The sequence below is a fragment of the Zalophus californianus genome, chromosome 6 (assembly GCF_009762305.2).
Source record: "Zalophus californianus isolate mZalCal1 chromosome 6, mZalCal1.pri.v2, whole genome shotgun sequence".
Taxonomy (NCBI): domain Eukaryota; kingdom Metazoa; phylum Chordata; class Mammalia; order Carnivora; family Otariidae; genus Zalophus; species Zalophus californianus.
Window position 1 is genome coordinate 140648935 of NC_045600.1, and position 26351 is coordinate 140675285.

Below are 26351 nucleotides of genomic sequence, written 5' to 3' on the forward strand. Positions count from 1 at the left end.
TGCTGGCCCCCAGCACCCCAAGAGGTGAGGGGTATGGGCCTGGCCAGCAAGTGTGTTCACTGCTACGGCCCTGTCAAGGCCCCAGCTCTTCTGGGTTGCTGAGAGGGCAGTTGTTGTGCCAACTGGGGTATGGTCTAGAAGGAAGAGCCACAGGACAATGGAGGAGTGGACTGTCAGGAGTGTGGTTTCGCAAGCTCCAGGAAGAAAGCAGTGTGGGCAGGTGAGTCCAGACAGCTGGCTGTTTCTGCCTGAGGTCACTGCACCAGCAACTGCCCACGGGAGCCCTGCCAGGGCTAGGCTGGACTCTATCTTTGTAGCCCCTGTCATATCAGCTTATAAGGGCCCCTCTTGTCAGATCACACTCCCTCCCCAGGAAACTGCTGGGGGTGGTGTGGATTGTAGAGGTGGGGTGGGGTGCCCAAGGCTAGCTCTGAGTCCTGGCCATGTCCACCCGTGCATGTCCATCCTCAAATTCCAAACCCAAGCATCAAGGCCAAGGACTCATTACACCAAAGATCTGCCAGGATCCAGAGTCAGTTTCAGAAAGCTGGGCTTTCAGGTATGCAACAGAGTGGGGGCCAAGAGGGAGCTCACAGGTCTGAGGGGGGCCTTTGGAGGATGTATATATGGACATCTAAAAGGACTGACAGAGATGTAGTAATTACCTGTGCAGCTGCAGATGACAATAACAAGAAAAACTGAGTTTGGGTTGGAAGGCTACTTGGCGTTATCTAACAGCATTTAAAACGCACATACTCTTGGGGTGCCTGGGTGGCTCAGTTGGTTAAGTGTCTGCCTTCAGCTCAGGTCATGATCCCAGGTCTTGGGATCGAGTCCCACATCAGGCTCCCCACTCAGCGGGAGGTCTGTTTCTCCCTCTACCCCTCCCCGCTGCTTGTGCTCTCTCTCTAATAAATAAAATCTTAAAAAAAAAAATAAATGCACATGTCATGATTCCAAGTTATAAATTTCTCCTGTAGATATACCTACACATCTGCACAAAACATTTTGCATACAGACATTTACTGTAGGACTGTTTGCAGGACCAAAAAAAAAAAAAAAGAAAGGAAACAACCTGAAAGTCCACCACTAGGGAACCAGTTAAATCAACGAGCATATCTACATTATGAAGCATTACTACATGGCCATTAAAAAGAGCAAGGAGGATTTACGGTGCTGATACAAAAAGATCTCTAAGATGTATTGTTAAATGAAGAAAGAGGATCACATCCCACAGCTGTGTGAAAAAAGTGGGCTTGCACATGCGCAGCCTGTACCTGGAAGCATATCCGAGAGACTGACGGCAGGGTGGTTTTTGCGAAGGGGAACTGGGGAACTCAGTGAGGAAGACACACACCCTTTTGCAATATTTGAATTTTTAAATTATATGTATGTATTCCCTAGATTAACCAAATATTGACATTTTCAGAAATAGGACTTGGAATGAACTGTGGCTACTACAGAGTCCATACATATGGTCTATGTAGTTCTTTATAAGGTGAACGGGCCACCATTGTCGTCCCCCCGCCACGGGGGCGCCAGCAATGGTGGAAGAGTGAACGCACAGATGAAATCAGGAAGGAAGCAAATGGAAGTGTGACTGTGAGCCAGGAGGTGGCGCTACAGAGCACAGGCCGGGATTCACCCTGTGAAGGGTACTGGGTACTCGGAAAGGGAGGGTACTATTTATGTAAACATACAACAGTTTCTGCACCTAATTGTCGCTCCCTTCAAGTAGTCTGCCGAGAGCCTGGATACTCAGAGGAATCTCTGAGCTCAGAGCCTTAAACATATATCAGAGACTCCTGCTTAATCTTTTTTATTAATTTATTTTTAAAGATATTTTTTTATTTGACAGAGACAGAGACAGCGAGAGCAGGAACACAAGCAGGGGGAGTAGGAGAGGGAGAAGCAGGCCTCCCCCCGAGCAGGGAGCCCGATGTGGGACTCGATCCCAGGACCCTGGGATCATGACCCGAGCCGAAGGCAGACGCCTAACGACTGAGCCACCCAGGCGCCCCCTGCTTAATCTTTGTCTACGGAGGATGGATCTAAATTTTGGAAACAGTCAAATGTCCTTTGGCCACACGTTGGTTAAAGAAGTGAGAGCTCAAGTCAGGCGCTTAATCCTTTGGTTAAAAAACAAAACAAAACAAAACAACAAGGCATAGAGCCAAAGCAAGCTGCTGCTCTGACGCTTCTTAAAAATAGGTTCGGACAGCTAAGCCCCAAAACGGTGCTAAAAAGATAATGCGTGCCTCGGCAGCGCCGCGGGAATGAGACTCGGGTTCCCAGGGGACTGCTTGGAAGCAGGCCCCGCTCACTCGGAAGTGCAGGTTCGGCGGCCTGTGCGGGGAGCTGGTCCGGGCCTCGCCCTCCGGGCGGCGGCCGGGCGGCCGGGCGGAGGCGCGGGGCTCAGCTCTTCTTGCGCAGCTGGCTGTACTGCGCGCGCGGCCCAGGATGGGCTCCATGACGCTGGGCCGGAAGAAGCTGTCGCTGACCCTGCGCCTTGGCTTCTCGCGGGCCACCGCGGGGAAGGCCGGGCGCGGCGCGGCGGGCGCGTCCGCCCTGTCCTCCGGCCCCGGGCCGGGGGCGCCGCGGCACTGCGGGCGGGGTCGCAGGCTGCCGCGGGGGCTGCGGGGGGCGCGGCGCGGGCTCGGGGCTCGCCCCGGAAGCCCTGCGCTCCGCCTCCCGGCGCTCGGCCTCTTCGATGTCCCGGAATTCGCTCTCGGGCTCCATCAGCGACAGCCTGGGGAGCTGAGGGCCCGGCAGCCGTGTTAGGGCCCCGGCCTGGCCCCTCGTCCTTGCGCCTCCCATCCACCGCTTCTCCGGGCCCCTCGCATGCACCCCTCCCAGCAGCGGCCTTACGGAGAGCACAACCTGGGGTGTGGGACGCGGGCGGGGGAGCAGGGGAGACCGCTGACGCCTTGCCCTCTCCCATGGTCTCCTCGGCCCAGACCCCCAAGGCAAGGCAGGCAGCCCCCCCCCCTCCCAAAGTGCCTGGACCCCTCGGGTCTCCCTCTGGGGTCGCTCCGTGGAAAGTCAGCGGCTTTTCCCACCATCCCTTGGGCCTGAGCCGTGCGCTAAGCACAGCCCATACGTGGTCCCAGCCAGGGTCAGGGGACCCATGCCCGGCCCTGTGTGGAGCCCAAGGTAAACAGGCTGGCAGCCAAGACCCCGGCGTGCCTCTTTGAGGGACTGACTAACCCCCACCCCCAACCCTAGCTCACTAAAGGGTGGGTGCCCGACTGGGCCTTCTGGAGCCTGCACAACCTGTGCCTTGCTCTGGGCAGGGGCCCAGGGACTGCCAGAGAGACAGTATTGGTGTCTCTTGGGTTTTTCCTTTTGTTAATAGGTGACAGGATTGGGATGGCGCCGCAGCTGTGCCCTGGAACAGAGCCCACCCCCCCGCCCCAGGGTGCCCTGGAAGCCTCCTTCTAGCCCCTTCCCAGGGAGCAGCATGCAAACGCCCTGAGGCGAGGGCTGGGCCAACTGGGGACCCCCAGACTGATGGTCGGAAGGGGGGCTGTGGGGCAGGGTCTCAGGCCAGGGCCACCGTCTCTATACTCTTGGGGCTGGCAAGGGCCCCCCCATCAAGGCCATAGCTCCTCAAAATGTTTCTGGGGTGCCAAGGAGATTGGGGAAAGGAGGCCCCCTGCAGCCCCTTGGGTCCAATCTGCTTTACCCGTCCTTCCCAGGCCCCTGGGGTGGGTGGGACTCACCGGCACGTAGTGGACCACCGTGTCTACCACGTTGTCAGTGACGCCCTTCAGGGCGTCTGACAGGGACATGGCCCTCCCCTTGATGGGGGAGGCGGCGCGGGCCGGGGTGAGGCGCAGCATCCTTGCCGCCGAGCCCAGCACAGCCGCAGGCGCCCACATCACGGCTGAGATGGTGCTCCCCGCGGCCTTCTGCAGCACGTGGGCCACGCTGCCCAGGAGGCCTTGCGGGCTGGGCAGGGCTGCCACCTGGGGGCCAGAGCTAGGTCAGCACCTGCGGCGGCGCGCCCCGGGGCCCTTCTCCCCACCGCCCCCAGAGCTGGAGGGAAAGAACGCGGGCGCCGGTTTCTTCCGAGCTGTGTGGCCTTGGGCAGGTCACTTCCCCTCTCTGGACCTGCTTCCTCACCTGCACAACGGGGATGACAGTCTCCGCCCTGCCTACCTTCTGGGGCTGTTGTGAGGGTCAGCTGAGAGAAGGGCACGGAAGTACTTTGTTAGCCGGCCGTCTGGGGGTGCGGTGAACAACGCAGCCTGCACGCCCTACGTCTCTGGGTCTGGGGGCCGAGGCCCACCCCGAGCCTCTGCTTCGCGTCCCCTCAGTGGGCTGTGGGAACTTGAGGCGTCCACGTCCCCCACTCGGCCTCCACTCGCGGCCTTACCTCGCTGAGCTTGTTCTCCTCGGTGTCAGATTCCTCCTCCTCCTCAGTCTCCTCTCCCTCCGTGTCTGCCCGGTCATCGTGGTCCTCATCCTGGGCGGCGAGGCTGTGCAGCCAGGGCACCCGCACCTCACTCTGCCGCCGGGACACCACCTGCATGGCGGCCGCGGCGCCCCACTGGGCCAGACTGCTCTGCATGGGGGTGGGGGGGGGCCGGTGAGCTGCTGGCCTCACACGCCTGCAGAGGACCGGGCGGCCCCAGCGGGCAAAAGCCCTCACCAGGGGCCAGGCCCCAGCGGACTGTCCCCCAGATTTGTCACTGAGTGATCACTCTCACACCTGGGGCACGCACATCGGAAGCGTGCAGCTCTGTGACATTTTGTAAGCACACACGTATGTAACTACCACAGATCAAGACAGAGGCCACTTTCAACACCCCAGAAGTCTCCCGTGGGGGTGCCTCCCACCCTGCCAGTACCCTTCCCCCGAGGGACCACATGTTGACCTCTGCCAACAGAGGGGTGGTTTTGCCCATTTTTGAACTTCATATAAATGGACTCATGCGATGGGTCTTCTTTCGCGAATAGCTTCTTCTGTTCAACATTGTGTTGTGAGACTCATCCCTGCTATCGCAAGTCAAGATAGCTCCTTCCTTGTCACTTCTGTGTCATATTCCATGTAGACCCACCACAATTTACCCACTCTGCTGTTGGTGGACATCTGTGTTGTCTCCAGTTCTTGGCTAAGGATAAAGCCTGATAGGAACGTTTTGACCTGTCTTATGGGGGGACGTAAGCTCTCATTTCTGTTGGGTTGAATTGCTGGGTCTTGGCAGGGGAGGCATGTTTAGCTTTAATAGATACTCCTTGGAGACTTGGAGATCTTTAAAGAGTGAAAAAAATCAAGGGGACCCCAGTGTCCCATGGGTGGAAACAGACCTGGGCAGGTGGGCTGGTGCCCCCTTGAGGCACAGCCTGGCTCATTCCTAGCCCTAGGGAACTCCCCAAACAGGGCTTCTTTATCATACAGCTTCAGGGGACACCATTATGTTCTGTGTGAACAGGGTGCCTGAGGTTGCACAGTACAGCAGGCCCTCCCTACTACACGTAAGGCTGGGACATGGGTCAGTCGCAGCCCCTACGGGTAAATGATCCCCCAGTGCAGGGGACAGAAGAGAACCACTACTCCCGTATCCCTACTGAAGCCACAGAACCTGGTGCATAGTAGGTTCTCAGCAAACATTTGTTTGAATGAATGAGGCCTGATGATGCTTTTAAAAATGTTATTCAAATGATGGCTGAGAAGTGGTTGTTTTGTTTGCTGACCTTTATGCTTTAAGTTTTAACTTTTATTTCCTTTGTTTTCCTTTGTTCGGCCTTTGTTTCTTATAAAGGTTCTTATGAAAAAAAAATCCAGTTTATATCTGCTAAAATACACAGTGGGGGTGGGGGTATGGTGGGGAGTTAGCCCTGCCTGGGCCTAGAAAAAACAGCTTTACCTTAGGTGCAAGTAAGATGCAAATTAGAACTCTAAAGGGGCAATTTTAAAACCTGTGGGCAGTCAGAGTCAGGGATGCAGCCCAGCCAGCACTCTCTCCCCAGCAGAAGGCATTTGGGACCTTGCTTACTTACAGGCGACACTTCTGGTCCCTGGATAGCAGCTAGGGGTCTCTGCTCCCGCATAGGTGGGAGGGCCCGCCGCAAGAAGCTCCCTTGTGAGGATGAAGGCTGGGGGGTAGGACTCCGAGGGAGAGGGAGTGTCCTCGGCTCACAACCTGTCCTTTCCCTTCTCCTTGAAGCCCAGAGGACTGGCCCTCCACCCCCTTAAGGCCTCCTGACCTTAAACCTAAAGTCCCAGCCCAAGCTGGAGGAGAGAATGTTCCTAGGACCAGAGGTGGAGTTGGGTGGGATGGGAGGGACCCAGGCTAGGGGTCAGCCAGAGCTCTGGGCAGACACTCACCAGGGGTGCCACACCTGGGATCCACATGGCCAGGGCGTGGCCCTGCTTCAGTGCCCGGGCTGTGGTCTGGAAGGTGTGTTGAGAGAGGGTGTTGGCCAGGGCCCCAACCCTGTGCATGAGGCTCGGCTTGGCTTTGGGGGGCTTCTGGGCCTGCTGCTGTCCTGGAGCAGGGGCTGGATGGGATTTGGGGGGAAAGCAAGGAAAGCTGATCAGAGAGAGGGGGTGCTGGGGAAGCTGAAGTTGTGTCTAGGGTTGAAAAGTGGTTACCCGAGCTCTACCACAGGTGGAGCTGGTGACTCAGGTCACTCAGTTTCCCCACTCACAAATGGGGAGAGGAGGCTAAATGAGGATGGATCCCTCTGGAAAAACTTTCTGGGCCTTCCCTGTTCCAGAGCCGTGGCCGGCTGAGCCCTGGCTGCCTCTTACTAATTCCCAGGCAGCATGGGCAGCCAACTCACTTCCCAAGAAGGGTCTGCCAGCCCCCCTAATGGTAGATACCTGACTCTTCCTTGGCTGAAGGGAGGAGGAACTCTACCATCTTCTCAACACCACCGAGGGCCAAGTCAGCCCCTCCAGAGGCCAGCCGGCCGGCTCGCGTGTTGGCGGCATACTCGGCAGTGTCTTTGGCTACCCCCCAGGCGAGCTCACAGCTGGCCAGAGCGGCCCCCAGGACCTTGTCCGAAGTGCTGGTGATGGGCACGCTGATGCTATTCCGGGCACTGCGAAGGCGGGTAGAGATGGTGTCCTTCAGCTCAGAGGCGATCTGGGGGAGATGGGGAGGGGAGTCAGGCCTGTGGGTCTGGTAGCCCTGAGCCCAGCTTCCAGGAAGGCCTCATTTAAAGGCTCAGGAGAGAGGCATGTGGCTGTCTCAGTCTGTAGAGCGTGTGACTCTTGATCTCAGGGTCATGGGTTCCAGCCCTACACTGGGCATAGAGCTTACTTAAAAATAAAATAAAATAAAGGCCCAGGGGAGGGGCACCAATATCTGGACCCCTCGATTAAGCTGAGCTTTAAGGGGAAAGGGCTCCCGTCCTCCCTGTGCATGGATCTCCTGGCCTCTTTGCACCCCACTTCTTCCTGGCAACATCCTAACCAACCTTAGCCCCCAAAGGCCACCTCCTTGATGACACCTGTCTCGATATTCTCATGCTCACAAGGCATCTCCACTCCCAAATTCCTCAAATGTCTTGTCTGTCCTTCCCTCAGAACATGCTCCCATTCCCATCTGCATTTAGACTGATTCAGAGATGTGGCTGATCTTCCTACCAGTTCCATATTGAAATAATTTATCTTTCTCTCCTATAGTCTGGGAGCTCTTTTGTGACATAGATGCCCTTCATCTGGAAAAATGTGAAGAGCACAGGCCTCGGAGCCAAACAGACCTGCTTTCATGTGGCCTCCACTGAAGGCTGTGTGCCCAGGGCGAAGTCACTAGTTTTCTCATCTGTAAAAATGGGGATACCCACCCCCGTCCCAGACGGTTGACAAGAGGATTAAATGGGAGGGCTCCATAAATCGCACTGTGGCCCCTGGCAACCCCTGTCGGGCTCAGTAAATGTTTGTGGGATGAGTACATAGTTGGTCAGTGAGATGAAGCTTATTCCCCAAAAGCGCCTGTACATGGCCCTTATCTAGCAAATACCCAATGAATATACAGCTAGGTAAAGTGACTTTTTTCAGTCTCCTGGTCCATAAAGGGCTGGATCTTGAGGACATGGGACTGCAATCCTGAGCTCCGATGAGTGTGGCCCCTGATCTTAGGTGACTATAGTTACCAAGTGGTCCAGTGCCGGCCCACTGGGTATCCTGGGGCGGGGAAGGGGGATCATGGGATTAGAAGCAGTGGGACCCACCCCAAGCCCCTGTTTGAGTTAGCCCCTGGGCTGTGCCTGCTTTCCAGAAAGCCTGCCTCCATCTGGCACCACAGGGAGAGGACTAAGGCCACTGTGGCCTTAGGGGCAGGCGGCCACCCCCAAGCTTGGAGGGCACTTGCCATAGAAATGAAAGGCTGACAGTCATGGCATTGTCAGCCTGTGCCCTCTCCTCTTGAGAGGTGGGACAACAGAGTACGGGGCACATTAGGGAAGAGGAAAGGGGCTCACCTTTTCAGGAGGGTACTGGAGGGCTGGGATCTTTTCCTCCAGGTGGTCCAGGCCACGGCAGGCCAGCTCGTTGGCAGCTACGACTAGAAAGCGAAGGCCACAGTGGGGTGAGCCATGAAGACCTAGCAGTGGCCTCTGTGTCAAGGAAGGTACCTCAGGGCCCTCAAAACCCCCCAGCCCTGCTGCATCCGAAGCATCTTGGAACCTGAGTTGCTCCCCACCCCGGCTCCTCAGCCCCCTTTTAGCTCCCCGTCCTCTGTGACTCCTTGAGGCCAGGCCAGTGTCTTCCCTCTGTGTAGGAACTCTGGAGTCAGGCAGATCTGCACTCAGAGCCCAGTGCGTGCATCTACAGAGTGTGGCTTTGGGTAAGTCACAGCGTGCCTGAGCCTCAGGTTCCCCACTTGTCAAATGTGGACTAATGGTGCCTAACGTGCTGGGTTGTGGTGAGGAGGAAGTGACAGGAACTCTGTGAATCACCAACAAATACTGGCCTCTCCCTCCCTGTCCTCCCTCCCCGGTCTGGGTGAGGTTTGGGTGGGCATGAAGGACAAGGTGTGAGAGGAGGGGCAGCAGGGCCCTCGGGTGGGCCCTGTGGGGGTAGGGCCGGTACTTGCTTCATCCTAGAGGTGACCAAGTCCAAGCTATAGCCGGCCCGGGCCCCGGACTGTCCATGTCCCTCTTTCTACCTTCTAGGAGTAAGATAATCAACGGTGGGAAGAGGGTGGCAGGGAAGAGAAAGGAGTTGCCCCCAGAGCGGGGGGCAAGTACCAGAGTACGTAGATGCTTCTAGGAGGTACGGGCTGCTGAAGACAGAGCTCTGCAGTCATGATCATGGAGATCAGTTCTCTATGCTTTCATATATTCTCTCTCCAGATAGCTTACATTTCTTCACAAAATTCTCAAGCAGCAGAGAGCCCAGATGACTTGGGCCATCTTCTGACTGGGCAAAATGAGACCGAGTGAAGTTATTGACGGAGTTTGGAGGCAAGGAGGCTGGCCCAAGGCAGAATCCTCACGCACCCATAATTTTCTAATCAGGATGGTGGAAGGTCCTAGACTTCTTGGTGCTGCTGGAATTTCCCTCAGCCCTGTCAAGAGCCTTGCCTTGGATGCACTTGTCATAACGAGCACTGGGTGATGTGTGGAAGGGTTGAATCACTATGTTGTATGGCTGAAACTAACATAACACTGTATGTTAACTATACTGGAATTTAAAAAAAGAGAGAGAGAGAGTCTTTCCTTGGAGACGATATTTTCAAATGGGGCAGAACAATTTGAGTAGGGCTGGGTCGGGTAGTAGGGCCCGTATGGAGTTGCTCTCCACCTCCAGGGCCCAGGCTGCTAGCTTTCCGCTGCTGGGCCCGGATGCCTTCCCGCCCACCCCACCCCTGCCCCCCCAGGCTCTGCCGGACCAGACCTAGAGTCTGCTGCCCCTGCTTCTGTATCAGACTCTGCTAGTTCCTACTGTTGCTGCTGGATTTGGGGCCAAAGTGGGCATCTGGTCTACCATGAGCCCCACTCCCACCACTGCCCACACAGCTCTGCCCATCCCTTGCCCTGCCAATTCTTTGGCCCATCATTGTCATCCCAGAAAAATGCCAACTGGGCTGTAGATGGGACATCTACAGATGGGGAGAGATGTACATCCATATCTGTACCTGTGTCTACAGCCGTCTCTCACTGTATCATCTATAGCTGTGGAGAAGATCATGTAACGGGATGTAGGTGGTGAGAAAGGCCATCGGACAGCCAAAAAGGCACACAGACATATCGGCAGACAGACAAGCAAGCTACCAGACAGACAGACAGGCGGTGGCCTGCCAGTACCGGAGGACTCACACTGGGTGGACAGCCTGCGGACCACCGGCTCCATGCTCCAGGGCCGCCAGGCTGCTGGCGCCCTGTACACCCTTCTCGTAGGCATTGCATACAGAGGCCACCAGCGGGTGGGCTTCCTTGGTGCTGGTGTAGGTCTTCTGGAAACACTCACAGGTGCCGCTCACCACCGGCAGCTGCAGGACCCGCTGCAACACATTCTCCTGCTCCTGGCACGGAAGGAAGGAAGGCAGGCAATCAAGGTGTTCCCTGCACACTCCTACCTCGCGGGAAGGCAGCCCTGGGTCACGGAGCCCACTGGGGAGGCTAGCCTATGTCCCAATAACCTAGGAGGAACCCAGGCCACAGAGGTCTCTGGATGGCCCACAGGAAAAACCAGAGCCAGTCTGCTATGCTCAATCCGAGCTCTGCTGAGATACTGGGACACGGCCTCCCTGCCTGCGTAGGCTGGTCCCCTGCCTGTGCATGCGCCCCCTTCCCTCCCATACCCGTCTATCTGGCAGAATACTGCTTCCTCACGACACAGCTTGAGCATCACTGCTTCTGGGAAGCTTCCTGACCCTTCTCCTCACATCAGCAGCCACCACTTCATTCCATTGGCCATTACGTCTTTCATTATTCTTGCCCTCCGTACCTTTTGCGGGGGGCTCTTAGAGGAGGGGGGGGGTCCCCTACCGAAAACTGAGCACAGTGTGTGTACTCGTCCCTCTCCCAGTGCCTAGCTCCAGGGCAGCAATGCTGGCTGAATAAATGAATGGGTCAGGGCTGCGCCTAGGAGGGGTAAGCTGAGATCTGCCCAACTGCACAGAATCACAGAAGTTTAGGGCCTCCAGGAGCCTCTGCAGCAAAAGAGCTTCCCATAGTCTTTCTGGAGGGCTTCTATTTATTTATTTTTTAATTTTTTTAGTTAAAAAATGTTCTCGAGTTCTTCATTTCTTTAATTTAAATTCAATTAATTAATATATAATATTAGTTTCAGAGGTAGAGGTCAGTGATTCATCAATCTTAGGTAATACCCAGGGCTCATTACATCACGTGTCCCCTTAATGTCCATCACCTAGTGACCCCATCCCCCCACGTTCCTCCCCTCCCTGGCAGGCTTGTATTGACACACTTCCTTGGATGGACCTTGCCCCTCATAGAGTGGCCTGTGGCCCTCGTTGGACAGCACTGCTGAGCTGCAATGTGCCTTCACCCGCTGCTCCACCCTCTGCCCTCTGGAACAACACTGGGCAAATTTATTTCATCATTCATGGGCTGGCCCTTCACATACTTGAAGGCAATATGTCTGCCTTTAGTGGTCCTTCCTCCGTGCTAAATAGCTCCAGATCCTAGCTCAGCTTACCGCCCTGGTCCTGGTGGTCCCCTCTAGCTAGGCTACAGTTAGTGTCGTCTTTCTTAAACATACAGCACTCCAACTTGAAGACAGCATTCCAGGTGTGGTCTAAGCATGTGGGATATAGTGAACTTGCCACTTCTCATTTTTGGGGTGCTGTGCTCTTATTATGCAGCCATACAATGAAACTTAAGGTCACCCGGAATTTCAGTGAACAAACACTGGTCCTTGAGTAAAGAATGTGGATTCTAGTCCTGCACGAGGAAATATTTACTCCAGGCACTGATTGGGGTGCTTGGGTGACAAGACCTCACTGAATTCTAACAGTGACCCTCTGATGTCAGCACTAGCACTTTGCCGGTGAGGACACAAAGACCCAGAGATTGTGAGGTGGCTTATCCAAGATCACACAGCTAGTAAATGACAGAGTCAGGATTCCAACTCAGGCCTGAAATGGCCTCTCTGCAAGATTCACTTCAAATATCGCAAGGTCTGGGATAAAGGAGAGCGCAGATGAGGCAGGATTGGCCACAGGATTGATTAATGGCTGTCCGTGGCTAGTGAAGGGGTATTAATATTTTTCTGTCCACTCAGGAAGGCTAAGAATTCTCCACATGAAAAGTGAAGAGAGAAAGCTCCCCAGGTCCCTGACTCAGACGCCAGGGCTCTCTGCAGTTTGACTACGTCCCTGTAGCAGGGTTCTGCTCTGGAGGTGAGGACCTGGTCTCTTCCATTTGTCCGCTGAGTTAGGAGACCCATCAAGGAGACTTATGACAGCAAGGCTACAATTTCTTAGCTTTCATTTTGAAGGCGAGTTTGAAATTTGAACTAGAAAAAGAATCTGACTGTAAACAAGAGAGTATTTTCTTTAACATTTGGACAGAGCCTTCGGTGGTGGTTGTAGGCAAAGCCAAAGAGGGAGAGAGAGGTCCTGGGAAGGGAATAAACCACCAACCGTTAGGATGGGTTAATGACGCACTGGTTCATTTTATGCCTCTGTGTTCTATGATTTAATATAAAACTTGGTGGTGATTCCAAGTGCAAAAGTTAGCTAAAGCCTAACTTGGGACAAGATGGGCATTATATGGGCTCACAGTTTTTAAGTTTCACCCACTATCTGAACTGTGCCTAAGTCAGAGAGGCCTTGCCTGGAAGGGTCAGGTACCCCTAAAGGTGTCACACCACTCTAAGTCACAGTGAAAACCAGGCTAGACACAAAACCCCGGAAATAATGTTCCTCTAACCCTTTCCCATATGCGGCACAGGCTGTGTGCCGTGTAACCCCGAGAGGTGCCATTCACATACCCTAGAACACGCACGACACCCCGGAGTTACAGAATGCAGCGGCTTGGCATTTGAATCTACATCCCGCCTGGGCGGACAAAGCAGGTGCATTTGCATCAGGGTTTAAAACACAGTAGTTCCCTTCCTCTCCTTACCAACTCAGCCAATATTTCTGTTCTTTTCTTCCGAGGTGCTCAGTTTTCGGTAGGCACCCCCCCTCCTCTAAGAGCCCCCTGCAAAAGGTACTGAGGGCAAGAATAATGAAAGACGTAATGGCCAATGGAAGAGGAATATAATCTAGACATAACTTGTTCTGAGTCCCCTGAACCTCTCCTCCCTGCTCCTTCCTCCCCCGCTCAGTGGTCCCCCCCACTTCTCAAGCTACTTACAGGGAGGTCTCCATCCGGCAAGGTTGGGCCCTTGTTGACCGCCATCATAGCTCTTCAAGCTGCAAAGCAGAGTCCCACGTCCATCAGAAAGCCCTCAGCTTGAGGCCCGCAGGTCAGCCCCCAACCTCTCATGGCCCCGACAAGGCCCAGGCTGCCGGGGAGTTCCAGCTCCCTCAACAGAAGGCATTAGGCTGGAGCATGAATGTCACAGACAAGCGGTCACTCCCTAGAGCCCCATTGGGAGGAGGTGCCCCACAGCCTACTTGTCAAGACTGATGTTTCTGACAAAGGTTCAGCTAAGAAATGACAAATAAGGGTAGCTTTAAGAGATAAGAGGTTTTAGATGAAGTTAAGGGGCTCCCAGATGAGGATCCAAAAGAGACTAAAAGACTAAATTTCAGCTTTAGGTCTTTTTTTTTTTTTTTTTTTTTGATGCAAAAGTTCTGCAACAATTCCTCTCTTTTTAAGCAAGCATACCTGCCAGTCCTTCCCTGCATTTTCAACTAGGAAGAAAGTCATCACTTAAAACCAGCTATTTCGGCTGTGTTCTGGAAAAGGCTGGTGCCCCAGAATATCTACCCTACACTCTTGGTTATTCACCTTGAATAATCTCTCCCCCTCAGCGGTTTCCCTGCGGCCTCTTCCTCTCAGTGAAATTCTCGGAGACCCTTACCCTCAGCTTCTTTAACTCTCGACAACAAACCAGGTGAGGCAGATGTCCCCCCGGGCCCCCCGCGCTCACGCTATAGCTGACGCTGCCTCCGTCCCCCAGAGCCCAGGCTGCGGAGTGTGTCCCCCAGCAGAAACGATTCCGGCCACTCCAGGGAAGCCTTGGGCAATACTACTAACACCTCCAGTTGGAGGAGGGCAGAGAGGGAGAGTTGGGTTATCTGAGCCGGGGTCCCCTGAACATATCCGAACTTCGGTAAGATTTGAGCAACTAGGACTGCGGAGCTGACAGAGATGCAGCCCCAGAGGAGTTATCCTTCCCGAGCCAGGAAATATCAGTTCTGTAACGTGTTTCTGGCCCCCAGTTCTCCAAAGAGCTGTCTTCCAGAAGGAAGGTGTGGGAATATAGGTCATAAAACTCAAAAATTTCTAAAGTTCTGTAATCTTTGGCTCCTTTCTCACAGAGGGTCCTGTGGACCGTTTCTAACCCGTTTTCCTCATCCCTTATTATGTACTGTTAAGAGCGAATTTTTGAACAGTAAGATTTGAACCCAAGCAGGAACAGAGTCCACCTGAATGTGCTACTCTTTGATTATTAAGATAAATTGCTCTTGGGCACCTGGGTGGTTCAGTTAGTTAAGCGCCTGCCTTCAGCTCGGGTCATGATCTCAGGGTCCTGGGATCGACCCCTTCGTCGGGCTCCCTGCTCAGTGGGGAAACTGCTTCTCCCTCTCCCTCTGCCCCCCCAACTTGTGGGCACTCTCTCAATAAATAAAATCTTAAAAAAAAAAAAAAAGATAAATTACTCTCCATGAAGAAGAGGACCAGAGCTAGGGGTCGACTTCTTGACATTCTAGCCTTTGAGGGAGCAATTCCAACCTCTGCAAATTCCTAGATTTCAAGGAAGTTTATTGAACTCTACCTGGTCTAAGGTGCCACCAGAACAGGCTGTGGAAGAACCAACTGGATTTGCTGAGTCTGGAAAAGTGTTTGTGTTGACCAGGGATCCTCTTACTGATCAACAGCATCCAGACAACCAAGAACTATCAGCTCTCATCCCTTCCTTAGCAACAGATTAGGCAGGAGCCCAAGTTCTAGTTCCTGGCTTCAAAAGGTGATGAAGGACTGTGGTGTAAAGCCATAGTTTTCAGATGTCTAAGAAGGGCCTTTAAAAATGGATAAGGGGTATGAGGGGGCACCAGCCTGGCTCAGTCGGTAGAGCATGCAACTCCTGATCTCAGGGTTGGGAGTTCAAGGCCCATGTTGGGGTTTATTCATAATAAAATGGATAATGAGGGGTGCCTGGGTGGCTCAGTCGTTAACGGTCTGCCTTCGGCTCGGGTCATGATCCCAGGGTCCTGGGATCGAGCCCCGCATCGGGCTCCCTCCTCGGGAGGAAGACTGCTTCTCCCTCTCCCACTCCCGCTGCTTGTGTTCCTGCTCTTGCTATCTCTGACTCTGTCAAATAAATAAATAAAATCTTAAAAAAAATAAAAAAATAAAATGGATGAGGGGACAAAACTTATTTTCTTTGTTGTTGGTAGAATTACCTCTATTGTTGACTCTGCTAAGTTGTATGCTGTGGGCAATAGGAGAAAGAGGCAGGAGATGGGGAAGATTTCTGATGGATCCTTGGTAATCCTGTGTTTGTGATATAATAAGGCAGGGAATGAGGGGTCAGAAAAGGGAGAGTCAAACAGGGGGCCTCCAAAAGGAGTTATAAGTATGTGATACATTTAATACTTATTGATCCAACCCAGACTTTTAAAATATAAGACAGTAATGGAGAGGAAAGGAAGCGTCTAAAAAAGGAGCCTCTGCCCTTGCTTCAAGGTTCAGGACAAATTATCCATGAGGCTGTGTCTGGAGAGCAAACTGGGCCAAAGGGCTGTTCCAAGCCTTTGGAGTAATGGCTCTGGGCCAGAGGGTGTATAGGGCTCTGTGCCGGAAAGTTCTGCTGACAAAGCCGGTCCTTTGGCAGCTTCGACTGGGAGTCTGGAATGTGGGTGAGAGATGAGAAGCAGTGAAAGGGCCTAGGGCAGTCCCCTGGGAGCAGTCCTGTCTTCTAGCCACAGCTTGAAAGACACAGAGTTATCTTCTTTCCTCCCCTCACGGCCCCCCGCCCCGCCCCCTCACCCTCCACCTTCCCACATGAGCATAGGGACCTTGGTCCTCCTGCGCACAAGTGGGTCCCACCGCTAAGCATGGCATTCAAAACATTCGCTGCTGAATAAATTCTCAGGCAACAATGTTCAGGTGTGAAAGTGGCTGGCCTGTGCATCTCTTAGGAACATCTTCGGTTTTTAAAATCCCTCATGAAATGTGGAGGCTCAGAGGTGGGGAGGGGTGCTTAGAAACGAGAAAGATGCACAGGGAGGGAGGTACCAGGGTACCATTAAGGTTTTCACATGAAACAGTGTTCCCCAAACTCCCCATCACCCACCCTAAATCGCAGAGGACAAAAGTACCAAGATGGATGCCACCGTAAACACGCCACCACGGATTCGAGGCCAACTTTTCCAGGCAGAAGCCAAAGCTCCACCTGACTGAGCTGTTACAGAAGACCCTGTCCTGGATGAGATCACCTCAGAGGTCTCTTTCAACCCAGACGTTCCAATCTAAATCCTTCTTCATCCTCCTCCTCAGCTGGCTCTTCCAGGTGAGAGCGCGTTTTACCAGAGCGCTCTCCACCGACTGTGCATTACTCCGATCACCTCTGGATCGCCCTTCTCTTAGCGCTTCTTCATTTCCCAGAACACATTCACAGATCCTGGGGTCTCTTTTGTCTAGAAATTTATTAGACATAAGTAATCTACAACAGCAGAGGATCTGGACAAAGTAAAATCAGTTGCTTAAACTTTTTACTTGCCCTGACCTAGCAGCTTTCATTTCACTTAAAGTTCCCCAAGTATTTTCTCAATCTCATTATCTTGATTAATCACTTCAAAAATAAGAGAGCCAAGGACCTGAGTCTGCTTTTTAAGAATCTCATTCCCAGTGGGGCGCCTGGGTGGCTCAGTCGTTAAGCGTCTGCCTTCGGCTCAGGTCGTGATCCCGGGGTCCTGGGATCGAGCCCCGCATCGGGCTCCCTGCTCCGCGGGAAGCCTGCTCCTCCCTCTCCCGCTCCCCTGCTTGTGTTTCCCTCTCTCGCTGTGTCCTCTCTCTGTCAAATAAATAAATAAAATCTTAAAAAAAAAAAAGAATCTCATTCACAGGGCACCTGGGTGTCTCAGTCGTTAAGCGTCTGCCTTCGGCTCAGGTCATGGTCCCGGGGTCCTGGGATTGAGCCCCACATCGGCTCCCTGTCCCCCTCTCCTCCCCGCTCCCCCTGCTTGTGTTCCTGCTCTCGCTGTGTCTCTGCCAAATAAATAAATAAAATCTTTTAAAAAAAATCTCATTCACATTTATGGGAAAATTTATTTCGTGTACATTTCTTTTCTCATTTCCATTCAGGTAAGTGAAATGGCTTTACCTGATAGGACTGACATTGGCCTCCTACCTGATGGCATCTTATTTTTCTGCTTCACTTCCTCGCATCAGAGGACCTGGCGATCACAAACCACTCAGCCCCCGAGACGGGGAAGCAGGACCGTGAACAAATGGCCTATGCCCCCAGCCCCGTAGTGCTCCTTTCCACTCCCTCAACCACCTCCCCCGTATGAAGTCTGATCTATCACAGAAAACTGTGATGCTCTTTCATTCAGAGTATTCATGAAATTTCTTAACTGCGTAACTTCCGATGAAAATTAATGTGGTAGTGCCCCAACTGTCATATGGCTTTAAATAAAAAAAAATCTAGCTGATGAATCTAGACAGTTTTTAATTTTTATATAAACCCACTAACAAAGTTCTAAAAGAGGGCTTTCTGGTATAGGATTCTGGAGTCTCACGCCTCCACTCAATCAGGAGGGCAATGAACTATCCTCGAGAGAACACTGAATTGGGGAGGAACGAGGTGCTGGGCTGGTTTTTTAAACCTGTTTCCTCATCTGTCACAGGCCACCCACAGGCACCTGTTGTGGACCTCCCATATTATGTGTACCTCAGTCCTATGTGCTTCTGATTTCTGCTTACTCAATGCACTACCTGAAGTAACCGCATCTACCAGTGCAGGTGCCCGATGCGTTTCTGATTCTACTTCTGGGCAGAGGAAGGGCAGGACCGCCATGATGAAAGGCTGCAAGCCCAGCGCCCCGCCCCCCGCCACGCCCTGGCATGGGCCTCCAGGGGAGAAGTGGTGTGGGGGGCTGGGGGCTGGGGATCTGCTCAGAGGAATAAGAGGCCTCTACTAGGTCTGGGAGAGGGCTGGGTATCAGACCTACGGTAGTTGTGCAAAAGCAGTGAGGCGCACAGCCCAAAGGCTGCTGTATGTTAATGCTCAATTTTTGGGGCCTTTTTCAATTTTATACATTCAGCAAACAGTAAGCTCCCACGATGAGCCTAAGAGATGTTCGATAAATGTTGGATGAAAGGAAAATACTCAGGAATTCAGAAGTCACTCCAGCCCTCTAAAAAACACATACACATTTTCATGCGCCCCCATCCTCCATTCTTGGCCCCACCTCTGCTCACATCACTGGTCACTAAATGCTCATGTGAACAAGTCTTTTGCGCAGGATGACATGGTCTGTGCCTCAAGCAAATGTCCATCCTAAGACGTTGTCTTTAAAGCAGGCACTAGTCTTCAGTCTGAAACCACTTCAGTGCATCTTCAGCTTCATCTGAGGATTTGCCACAGTGATGATGCCTGCTATGGAGGACACAAGACCCCCAAGTCCAATGATGCCAGGATTGGACTTATAGATCCCCAACTGGTCCAAGGGGTTCAAGATATCGCAGAAGTTCTTCACTGTGTCCAGGAGCAAGGGAGGATGCTTCTTCAGAGATCGGAATAAGAGGAGGAGAAAGGACTGGAGCCATTCTGTTTCCTCATCAGCCACGCTGTACCCAAGAGGTTCCTGAGACAGTGACTTCTCCCTCTTTGCCCTGTCATGTGCAGCCTGTTCCATCTGCAGGGAGATTTCATACAGATCCCTGGCCAGGCTCAGCAGGAGAGAATAGTAGTAATGGCGGGCAGCCCACAGGCGCCATTTCTCTTTGTTAATGCCAGAGGCAAGCCCTACGCTCCTCACCCAGAGGATGGTATCACAGATGAAATAAATCACACGGTTCACGTTGGCTAACGTTAGGCATAAGCGGGGTACCAGGTCAGTGGCACGAACGCTCTGCTGAGTCGCCTGCACAGCATGTAACACATTGCCTAATCTGAACCCTGCAAGAAGAACCCACAACAGTTAACAAATATTTAATTACTATGTTATATGAAGGCAGAATCCCTATATCAGGGTGAGAGGCCAGCACTGGTGTTTGACAACTGACTGTCATTTGAGGCTCAGTCTTTGCTCAGGAATAAGGAAGGACTTTGCAGTATATTAAGGACACCCAAAATGATCCTGGAAGGCACAAAAGACAGTGACTCTTTAAATTTATCACCTCCATTCCAGTGAATACCTTAACATTGGCTTACAACATCCTTCAGGCAAGGTCAGTCATGAGTATGGATTGTGACACTTGAACGTTACCAGCTAAACATCGTTAGAAGAAAAGTAGTATAACATGAAGTCTAGATGCAACTTTATTTATTTATTTACTTATTTATTTATTTTTGCACATAGGAAGCTTTGATTCACTGTGGCTATTTCTCTGACCCAGATGCCAACATTCTGGAGAGTCTGATGCCTTAGATTTTATTTACTTTCCAGACAAAGATGGCTTTTCTTATAAAACACCATTATCATTTTGCCATTTCTGTGGTCCAAACCCCTATTGGCTCCCTACTGTTAGGAAGACAAAGTAGAGATGGTAGGATTTAGTGTCTGGGAAACCTATTAATATTGTCATATGTGACTCCTAGTTGAATTAAATCAACCACTACAAGGTATATCCTCATCTGACCATGTAATTCAATTAATCAGGGATGATCAATCAACAAATATTTATTGAGCACCTACTAGATGAGTTATAGTCCTAACATTATGGAGAATACAAAAGAAGTACTTTCCTTAAAGGACTATATCTTAGACTCAGCATATGCTCAAAAGTAGCTCCTTCAAGAGACTTACAATCTCAGGAATGTCTGGTATTATTTTAACAAAAGTAACACAAAACAGAATACGTAATGAATTATCCTGGGTTCCAGTTCTTGCTCTTGCATCAGCTGGCTGAATGACCCTGGGTAAGTCCCTCCTGGACTTCAGAGACTAGTAACCTTTAAAGTACCTGTGAGTTCTAACATACGGAAAGAATCTGAGAACTTCTTATCTTATCCTTCAAAGTCATCCAAAAAGCTCACCCTACTCTTGACAACTTAAGTCTTCTGTCATTGACCTTCCAATACAAGGTTTGCTCATAACAGTTCTGAGCCTTCATGGGGGGAAATCACCTTCAAGAAGGCTCTCCTTCCCTTTCTCCTCTAGCTACACCTCAAGTTCCACCTCCTCCCAAACCTTTTTCCCCCCCCTCTATCCTAGCTAATATATTTGGCACTAAATCTTATACATTATTTATACCACGTAATCTTATTTCTCTCATAAAGCTCAGCTCTATACCTAAAGTAGTTGCTCAAAAATAATTGTTCAACATCGGATTTCTACATTCCATTCTAACATCTCTGCCTACCTACATCTGATTCTTATCAAACAACCAAGATTCAGGCATGCAACTGTTACTAGAAGTATGGGGTTTCCCGGTGTGCTTTATTATTAAAATGAATTAAATGAGTGCAAGACACTGACTTCACTTTTGCCTGTAACATGAAACATCCACAAACAGGCTGAGAACCACCCTCGACTTCCTCTAGCAATCCCTCAAGAGAAGAAGGGGAAAAGGCAAGCTATTCTGTTCTAGAGAATACAAAGGCCTTCCACAAGCCAGAAGCTCATGTTAGGGATTACCAAAACGTTGTATAATTCTAAGAATTAAAGGTGAGCTAACATACTGTATGCCCACTGGCTATGATTAAGCAGAAAGATACGGTATAAGCACCAAATGTGCACATAGGAGGGTGTTGGTGAACGGTCTGGAGCAAACATTCAATCTTCTTGGCCTGTCATTTCATGAAGGCAGCTTTACTGGTCAACTTCATCAAAAAACTTCATGGACTAGAAATTAATGATCTAGAAAGCATTTTGTAAATTACAGGGTTCTGACGATTTGAAACCAGGAACCACTGTCCCTCAAGAGACAGGGTACTTACATTTACGGCCAGTGCTCACACTGGACTCCAGTTTCTTGAGCTTCATTACCACCTTCTCTTTGCCAGCTTTAGGCTCTAACAAATATCTAAGCAACATGCATGTGTATTGAGTGGCTCTGAAATGGAAAAAAAAGAAATGAGGAGAATGATATACAAACCAAACGAAATTTGATTCATGAAGTAAGGAAAGGAGAAACATGTGTTGCTAAAAGCAAAGTTTCCATGACAATTTCTCATATAAGTGGCTCTTACAAGAGCATAATTCTGCAACAGTCACTCCACAGGGCCAAAGGGTAGAACATGGGATGGAAATGTGGCACAAAGGTAATGAAAGAGAACTCTGTAGTAATAGTGAACAGCCCTTCAAAAGGCCTGTTGTTGGCACAGAGAAATGGGTAGAGTCAAAGTGGAAACTGCAAAAAATCTCCCTCATGTTAAGTCTGCAGCGATCCATTCTTTATTTTCTCCTGTTTAGAACGATTTTTCAGATTTCTAAAATGAACTTTTTACGTATCACCACCTACTTATGTGATCGGACATACACTCAAACCAGAACCAAATGAAAAGTTCAGTTGGCACATTACTGAATTTTTTGTAGAAGGATCAAATACACACCAATACGTGAATAGGTATAGATATGCTTTCATGTTTATCTTTCAAAACCAGTTAGGATTTTATATAATACAGACTCCTGCTTAATACTAAATAGTCAGTAAAGCGACTATTGTTACAACTACAAATAACACTGCCTTACTAACAGCAGTGTAACCCGTGACAAGTTTTATATCACATGATCAAACATCTAAAGCACCGGAGCCTATTTAACAAAGCGGCTGCCTGTTTCCCACAGGCCTGTAAGTGCACTGGAATCCCTGCAGACTACAGATATTATCCTCAATAAAAATGTGGCACATTTTCCAAAATGGTGAACTTGCTATTGGGGATGAAGCAAAAAAGAATGTCCCTTTTAAAGTAGTTTCCTGGCTATAGGGCTCAAGCCAGTCATGCCTGTAAGTCCCCCTTTCTCAGATTTGGGCTAATAACAGGAATGTGTCCAAAACCAGGTATTATTTTATGAATGCCAGTTAGTCTACAGGAGCTATAGACCACCACAGGGATTGGGAGATGAATACCATCTCAGATCTTGCTGAAAAGTATATCCTAAACAATTATTTTATTAACCAACCTCACTGATAAACCTTGCAGGGTACACTCTGAGCGCGCTGAATTTGAAGCCTTCTCTTTAATGAAACTTGTATACAATGTGACCATTTAAAAAAAATCTATCAAATTAGTTACAACAGTGGTATGGCTTGGTCATTAAAATGGTGGGCACCGGAGTCAACTGCGTGGATTTAAATCTCAGCTCTGCCACTGCGTTCCTATTAACCTCCTGCTTCAGTTTCCCCATCTGTGAAATGGGAATCATTCAGAGCATCTACCTCTCAGGGTTGTGATGAGGGTTAAATGAATTAACAGTGGTAACACACTGAGAACAAAATCTGGCATAAAGTCGGCTTCCAAAAGTCTCATGACTGGGGCTATGCGTACCGACTGTTTGTATCAGCACCAGCACACCCAGAAGAGAAGGGAAGCTGTTAAATGAAACCACAACCCTAACGATTTAGAAACCTGTATCTGTCAAAGTTCCTTTTTATTCTTTATTACTGAGCGAGAATCAACAAATTTCTAAAGAAACATCATGAACTAATTAGTATGAAAGCACAATCTCTGTTCAGTATTTTCAGTAGCATAGCATGTACCTTAGAGGTGCAGTTAGTTGTCTGGCGCTCTCCATATGGTACTTGGTTTTACAGTTCACAAAACTATTTCACACGCAGACTCTTGTAGGGGCCAAGAGCAGGCTGCCCCCAAATGTGCCCACTGATTATTTTAAATAAAAGTTACTTAAATAAAGTTACTTAAATGAAAGTTAAATAAAAGTTACTTAAGAAACAAACTTAAGAAAAAGCTTAGGCTTATTTTGCAAAGAAATTAGTCTTGATTTGGCTATCTTTGGTAAAATGAGAGGGATTATACGAAAAAAAATTATGTTTCAATAACACACCTTTGTGGATATTAGATTCAAATACAAGTCATTATAAACTGGACTAGATCCTGATTTCTTCTAGTTTCTTCCAATGCCCGGCTACATTCTCCAAACTAATATTTTTGATATTTTTGACTTGAAGTCATTTGATAACTAAGACTGACCTTTATCCTAAAGCCCTGCAAACTGAATATGAACAACTTGATGTGAACTTCAGAAAAATCACAACAGCTCACACATGAGCAATCTTCATGCCTGGTGCTCTATGAGCCACTCAAAATGATCACCAGAGATACTCAAACCACAAACCAAGCAACTCTGTCAGATTGCCACAGTCTGCCCTCATTTTATGTAAAGATGCTTTAAACCTGACAACTAGAAATCCTCGACTGGCTACACTGAGAACTCCGAAACTGATTTATAATTTGATCTAATCATGAATCATTGTTTTTCTTTTGTTTCCATAGAAATGCCTTATTTATTACCTGATTATTTGAACCATAGGCCTAACTTTGAGAACACAGTTGCATCTCTGCCTCCTGAAATGAGTTTAACTAAAATGACCTATTGTCAGAACTCAGACACCGTTCAAGGAAATGGAACAACCTATCAGCTCAACTTTTAACGTAAGAAGCTTCCAGGGAGGGGCGCCTGGGTGGCTCAGTCGTCAAGCGTCTGCCTTCGGCTCGGGTCATGATCCCGGGGTCCTGGGATCGAGCCCCGCATCGGGCTCCCTGCTCGGCGGGAAGCCTGTTCTCCCTCTCCCACTCCCCTGCTCGTGTTCCCTCTCTCGCTGTGTCTCTCTCTGTCAAGTAAATAAATAAAATCTTAAAAAAAAAAAAAGAAAGAAAGAAACTTCCAGGGAAGTTTCAGAAAAGGGAACTGTAGGGGCGGACGGTAGGCCACCCCAAAATGTGCCACTTGGGCATACTGATTATTCTAAATAAAAGTTACTTAAGAGACAGCCAGTGCAAGGACACTCAGACCCTCCTCTGTCCCCCGGAAAGTAGGAAACGCATCTCCCATATGAAAAATACCCTCCTCTACTAAGGAAGTAAAAAGACATCCTTATCACCAGAGATAGGAGCTTTAAACAGAGAAAGTTGTAGAAACAAACCTCGTTACTTTTTTCCTAACCCTGCTCCCTCAGCCTAAATCCTGTTTAGGATGCCCACCTAAATGAAGCTCCCAAACACCTGTTTCTTTATCCTGTCAATTCCTCACAAATGTTATTGTCTGTTCGTCTAACATGTAGAAACCTGCCCGCCTGGGGCATTTCTCTAGGTCTTAATTTCAATACTGGGCCTCTGTGCACACACCTTCTGCCCCCGCCCCCTCCTGTGAACCTGTTCCGTGTAAACTTAATTCTTAGTCTAGTTGAAAGACCTTGAGGGTAGAGGGAGAATTTTTCCTTCCCTACAATCTCAATGAGGTAGACAGGGCAATAATAGAAGACAAATACAACTTCTGTCTCTCCATAAGCATTTCATGGGGTATTTGAAGCCACAACCAAGTGGCTGACTTCCCTGGCCACAAATGCCAACCCAAAGTTCATCTCAAAAAAAAAAAAAAAAAAAAAAAATCCCGGGGGACGCCTGGCTGGCTTCAGTCGGTGGAGTGGTGGACCTCTTGATCTCGGGGTTGCCAGCTCGAGCCCCACCTTGGGTGTAGTGATTACTTAAAAAAACAAAATCCTTAAAAAAAAAAAAAAAAAATCCCGGGAAGAACGCTGAGTGGAGAGGACCCGGTCCTTTCCCAGGTTAGGAGAGCGCTGGTGGACTGGTCCACCGCGGTCAGGGCCTGGGCGGCTCCGGGGCCACACACCGGGCTGTCCGGCGGACGCTCGGCCGGACCGCGGGGTCCGGTCCGGCAGAGTGCCGGCGAGAAGGGCTCCGGAACCGAACTCCGTCCCGCCGCCGTCCACTGGGCAAGTCCCTCCTCCCGAAGCCGGAGGACCCGAGACCCAGCTCGGGTCGCAGCACCGGAAGAGGTGGAGGCCGCGGGCACCTGACTCACCTGAAGAGTCGGTCCCGGCCCTGGGTTTGGTTGGTGAAGCGGATGAAGCCGTCCATGGCTCCCGGCCCGAGACCACGTGTCGCCCCGGGTTCAGTCGCGAGTCCTCATGGGTGTCGCCAGGTCCCCGCGGGAGAAGCTGAGTCCCCGCCCCAGTGGGGGCGGGCACGCCTTCCGAAGAACAACTTCGCGGGCTTCCGGTGGGGGCCGGAAGTGGCCGTTACTAAGGCGACGCCACGCTCCCGGCCCAGGTGAGCTGAAACTAGGCTTCCGGGCCGGGTTCAGCGGTTCCCCGCGTGTCCCCGGACGCCCTTCGACATCTAGGGTCTCCTAGAGGGGGACTCGGTGCGGGGGGGCATATCCCCGCCTCCGGCCTTCCCGGAGATCCTGGGAACTCAGGAACCCCATGCGGCATCCCGAATGGAGATTCCCCTGAGGTTTTGCTTGGAGACTCTGGGGCCTAATCATTTCCCACTTCTGTACCTCCGTTTCCCTTGAGCAACACCAGCTCCAGGTCTAGGGAGCAAATGGTTAGAGCAGAGAGAAGCCAATGCGTGGTATGTAGTTCTAGCATGAAGATCTGGGTAAAGTGAATTTTCTCTTCGGATCATTGAGTACCCAAGGAAGATTGCTACCTGGAAAGCCTAGAAGGGTTAATATGGACAAAGTGGAGACAGAAAGATTACGACGAAATTGCACCACTGAACGTTGGTTCTTTGGGGCTTGAAGACGTGGAATCCCACCCGTTCCATAGCAGTAATATTACAAAATATACCCCTACAATCAAAAAGTGAGGTCACCTATTTTTGTGACCTTTATTCCCTTGGTCAGGCCTGCCCTTAACATTTGCAGGCCCCAGGGGAGGACTACAAATAGAGACCCACATACCATATGGTTATTTTTGATTCTATTATTTTTAAAATATTTATTTTTAAAGGCTTATTTTTATTTTTTGAGAGAGTGTGTGCTCAAGGGATGGGGTGGGGGGCAGACAAGGGAGCGATCCCAAGCACACTCTCACTGCGTGGGGCTACATCTCAGGACCCTAAGATCATGACCTGAGCAGAAACCAAGAGTCAGAGA

General features: G+C 50.6%; 2 protein-coding genes across 4 annotated transcripts; both read right to left on the reverse strand.

Moving 5' to 3' along the window:
* Positions 1-1899: 1899 nt before the first annotated feature.
* On the reverse strand, positions 1900-13898 carry PLIN1 (perilipin 1). The gene is given in 12 exon segments (XM_027572221.2): positions 1900-2451; positions 2454-2633; positions 2635-2757; positions 3723-3968; positions 4379-4567; positions 6335-6507; positions 6833-7097; positions 8437-8519; positions 10276-10315; positions 10317-10481; positions 13282-13340; positions 13759-13898. Coding segments are annotated over 11 exon segments (1548 nt in total). The 5' UTR covers positions 13330-13340; positions 13759-13898; the 3' UTR covers positions 1900-2415.
* A 3380-nt stretch (positions 13899-17278) lies between these two features.
* On the reverse strand, positions 17279-25469 carry PEX11A (peroxisomal biogenesis factor 11 alpha). 3 transcript variants are annotated; one of them, XM_027571311.2, is made up of 3 exons: positions 25272-25469; positions 21206-21321; positions 17279-19222 (listed from the first exon to the last, which is right to left on the reverse strand). In XM_027571311.2, exons 1-3 carry the CDS (start codon positions 25325-25327, stop codon positions 18651-18653), a joined length of 744 nt encoding a protein of 247 aa, XP_027427112.1. In that variant the 5' UTR covers positions 25328-25469; the 3' UTR covers positions 17279-18650. The 3 variants fall into 3 exon arrangements, with proteins under 3 accessions (XP_027427112.1, XP_027427114.1, XP_027427113.1); XM_027571313.2 differs by lacking the exon at positions 21206-21321 and having other exon boundaries at positions 25272-25465; XM_027571312.2 differs by lacking the exon at positions 21206-21321 and having other exon boundaries at positions 17279-18959; positions 25272-25354.
* Positions 25470-26351: the final 882 nt, after the last annotated feature.

What these genes read in the sequence shown, in the direction of transcription:
- PEX11A (XM_027571311.2), bottom strand. Translation starts at nt 25,327, where the DNA reads ATGGACGGCTTCATCCGCTTCACCAACCAAACCCAGGGCCGGGACCGA. An exon ending in GGCCGGGACCGACTCTTCAG is followed by an intron (nt 21,322 to 25,271) that starts GTGAGTCAGGTG and finishes TTTCCATTTCAG; the next exon opens with AGCCACTCAATACACATGCA. An exon ending in TGTGAGCACTGGCCGTAAAT is followed by an intron (nt 19,223 to 21,205) that starts GTAAGTACCCTG and finishes TTCTTCTTGCAG; the next exon opens with GGTTCAGATTAGGCAATGTG.